The sequence below is a fragment of the Colobus angolensis genome, unplaced genomic scaffold (genome assembly GCF_000951035.1).
Source record: "Colobus angolensis palliatus isolate OR3802 unplaced genomic scaffold, Cang.pa_1.0 Scaffold21, whole genome shotgun sequence".
Lineage (NCBI taxonomy): Eukaryota > Metazoa > Chordata > Mammalia > Primates > Cercopithecidae > Colobus > Colobus angolensis.
Genome location: NW_012115266.1, coordinates 2995305 through 2996283, shown reverse-complemented (window position 1 = coordinate 2996283; position 979 = coordinate 2995305). Strand labels below are relative to the sequence as shown.

Genomic DNA, 979 nt, shown 5'->3' with positions numbered 1-979 from the left:
ACTCTTGTCCAGGGGAAGGAAGCGAGGATGTGAGGCCTGCCCATTGCCCCCTTCACAGCAGCCCCATCCACCTCTCCCTCTAGGGCCAGGAGATGGCGAGGTCCGTTGGTGCGGTGGCCTACCTTGAGTGCTCAGCTCGGCTCCATGACAATGTCCACGCTGTCTTCCAGGAGGCGGCCGAAGTGGCCCTCAGCAGCCGCGGTCGCAACTTCTGGCGGCGGATTACCCAGGGCTTTTGCGTGGTGACCTGAGCATCTTGGGGCGTCCCAGCAGCATGGGAAGGGGCAGGGTGCTGACCTACTGCTGAGCTGGCTGGGCTGGACCCGGTCCCTAGGCTGTGACCGTCAAACTGCACCACAACAGACGGGTGCCACCAAGGCCAAGCCCTGGAGCCTGGGAGTCTTGGACTGAGAAAGGGGGTTCCTGGGCCCACCTGCCCTATGTAGGGCTCGTCCTGCCGTGCCTGAGAATCACTCGCTGACCCCTATGCCCAGTCCCGGACCGACATCCTGGAGCCGCCTGTGCAGCCTGATGCCCCCTCGTGGCTGCTCCCAGGGCTGCACCTGCCAGGACCTAAAGTTCTTAGGTCCCTCCTGCCAGAACCCACACCCAGCCCCATCCCACCTGTCATACTGGCAACTGTAACAAGGAAAACGACATCACTTGTCATTTGTGTCATGCCTCTTGTTTCTTTTTTCTTTTCTTTTTTTTTTGACACAGAGTCTCGAGTCTCGCTCTGTCCCCCAGGCTGGAGTGCAGTGGCTCAATTTCAGCTCACTGCAAACTGTGCCTCCTGGGTTCAAGCGATTCTCCTGCCTCAGCCTCCTGGGTAGCTGGGGTTACAGGTGTGCACCACCATGCCCGGCTAATTTTTGTATTTTTTTTTTTAGTAGAGACGGGGTTTCACCATGTCAGGCTGGGGTCTTGAACTCCTGACCTCGTGTTCACCCACCTCGGCCTCCCAAAGTGCTGGGATTAC

At 58.8% G+C, this 979-nt stretch overlaps 1 protein-coding gene across 1 annotated transcript in view; it reads left to right on the top strand.

The window, feature by feature from the left end:
• The window catches only part of RHOD (ras homolog family member D), a 23114-nt gene extending 22449 nt beyond the window's left edge, over positions 1-665 (top strand). Inside the window, exon 5 of the mRNA XM_011942760.1 lies at positions 84-665. Coding sequence (XP_011798150.1) covers positions 84-251 — 168 coding nt within the window. The 3' untranslated portion in view covers positions 252-665. The remainder of the gene's footprint in view (positions 1-83) is intronic.
• Positions 666-979: the final 314 nt, after the last annotated feature.